The sequence below is a fragment of the Mustela nigripes genome, unplaced genomic scaffold, assembly GCF_022355385.1.
Source record: "Mustela nigripes isolate SB6536 unplaced genomic scaffold, MUSNIG.SB6536 HiC_scaffold_148, whole genome shotgun sequence".
NCBI classification, from domain to species: domain Eukaryota; kingdom Metazoa; phylum Chordata; class Mammalia; order Carnivora; family Mustelidae; genus Mustela; species Mustela nigripes.
In genome coordinates, this window is record NW_026739562.1 from 10,147,396 (window position 1) to 10,149,738 (window position 2,343).

The 2,343-nt window shown below is 41.1% G+C and overlaps 1 protein-coding gene across 1 annotated transcript; it reads right to left on the reverse strand.

Moving 5' to 3' along the window:
* Window positions 1-555: 555 nt before the first annotated feature.
* Window positions 556-1,497, reverse strand: LOC132008490 (olfactory receptor 4C45-like). The gene has a single exon (XM_059387139.1). The coding sequence runs from the start codon at window positions 1,495-1,497 to the stop codon at window positions 556-558; it is 942 nt and encodes a 313-aa protein (XP_059243122.1).
* Between the last annotated feature and the right edge of the window lie 846 nt (window positions 1,498-2,343).

Below are 2,343 nucleotides of genomic sequence, written 5' to 3' on the forward strand. Positions count from 1 at the left end.
AGAGAGGATAAGGGAGTTGGGGTAAATTGGAAGGGGAAGTGAATCATGAGAGACTATGGACTCTGAAAAACAATCTGAGGGGTTTGAAGTGGTGTGGGGGGTGGGAGTTTGGGGTTCCAGGTGGTGGGTATTATAGAGGGCACGGATTGCATGGAGCACTGGGTGTGGTGAAAAAAATAATGAATACTGTTATGCTGAAAATAAATAAATTTAATTAAAAAATTCCTAATTAAAAAAAAAGCAAAAGTCTTAGAAAAAAATTACATTTTATGACAGCGTTGGTATAAAGATGACTATACTGCAAGTTGGATTTGGATTACATTCATTTTTTCTTCTACTTTAAAGGAAATTAACCATTTCCAGGGCTTCTAGAATTTCTGTGGGCTCTAGGCACCATGCTTACTTTGCCTTAATGGGTATGTTGATCCTTCCCAGAATATATATACTTCTGAAGAAAAGTGATCCAGACAGGGTAATTGACTGTTCCACGTTTAATTAACTAAGAAGGGTAACAAATCTCTCTAAATTTTCACTAGATATTTTAATGTAAATACTCTAATCCCAAGTTTCATTATCACCAATTTTCATTATTTGCCCCCAGAGTTTTTTCATGACATTTTTTGCTTCTGCATTTCTGAAGGTATAGATTAAAGGGTTTAGCATGGGAGTTACTATGGTGTAAAACACAGCCACAGCTTTGTCAGCAGGGAAGGAGGTAATGGGTCTCAGATACAGGAATGAAGAAGGTACAAAGAATAAGATGACAACAGAGACATGAGAAGCACAGGTAGACAGGGCTTTGCTACCCCCTTCAGAGCTTTTAGTTCCCAGGGAGTGCAGGATGACAATGTAAGAAGCAACCAGCACAGAAAAAATGAGCAGACATAGTGACCCACTGTTGGCAGCAATCAGAGGCCCCAACGTGTGAATGTCTGTACAAGCTAGTTCCAGGAGAGGTATTAAGTCACACATAAAATGGTCAATGGCATTGGGGCCACAGAATGGCAACTGGACCATGAACAATACCTGGATCCCTCCATGCAGAAAGCCTAAAATCACAGCCATTCCCACCAAGAAAGAACAGACAGGTTGACTCATGATGGTCATGTAATGCAAGGGCTTACAGATGGCTACATAGCGGTCATAGGCCATGACAGCTAATAGGATGATCTCTGCTCCAGCAAGGAAATGTTCAGCAAAGAGCTGAGCCATGCAGCCATTGAAGGATATGGTATTCTTGTCAGAGATCAAATCAAAGATCATTTTGGGTGCTATGGAAGAAGAGTAGAAAGCATCTATAATAGACAAGTAGGACAGAAAAAAGTACATGGGAGATCCCAGGGCTGGGCTGATGAAGATGGTGACAGAGATGAGGAGGTTACCTGCAATTGTGATCAAGTAGGTGATTAAAAACACAGCAAATAAGAATTTCTGCAGTTCTGGATTCGGAGTCAGGCCCAGCAGAATAAATTCTGTTACATTGCTCGTCGTTGCCATGGATTCAGCTTGGGTCATGAGCCTATGGTTCATCTGGAGAGATCACAGAATTTCTGAGTAGCATTTTGCAATCAACACTGAAATCTTCCATCACCTCCATCACCATCCATTCAACTGCGAAATCTTCCATCATGACTAAAGAGGTGTGACTAAAGAGGAAGCCACACCTTCCACTTTCAACCACTTTGGAGGTATTTGTAAAAAAAGAACAGAAAGACACTAAATTTCTCTTATTCATATAAACAGAATAGTGACAGTATGTTACAAGCACTGAAAAGGGTGCCTGGGTGGCTCAGTCAGTTAAATGTTTGCCTTGGATGAGTCCCTGATCCCAGGGTCCTGAGATTGGGTCCAGGTTCAGGCTCTCTGCTCAGGGGGAGGATGCTTCTACCTCTGCTTCTCACTCTGTTTATGCTTCTGCTCCTCCGTCTGTTGTGCGTGCTCTCTCTAATCAATTAGTCAGTCTTTAAATAAAAAGAATACTGCTCCCGAATAGATCTATAATCCTAGTCACATTTTACAAATGGAATTAATTAGTCATGAAGTTTCTTTAAATCTCCTGTTATTGAGACAGAAATGTTATCTAAGATAATACCAGTTTTTCCTTTGACATAGTTTAATCAATTAAGATGAACTTGAAGGGAGGAAGAGTCAAGATGGCGGAGAAGTAGCAGGCTGAGACTACTTCAGCTAGCCGGAGATCAGCTAGATAGCTTATCTAAAGATTGCAAACACCTGAAAATCCATCGGCAGATAGAAGAGAAGAAGAACAGCAATTCTGGAAACAGAAAAACAACCACTTTCTGAAAGGTAGGACCGGCGGAGAAGTGAATCCAAAGCGACGGG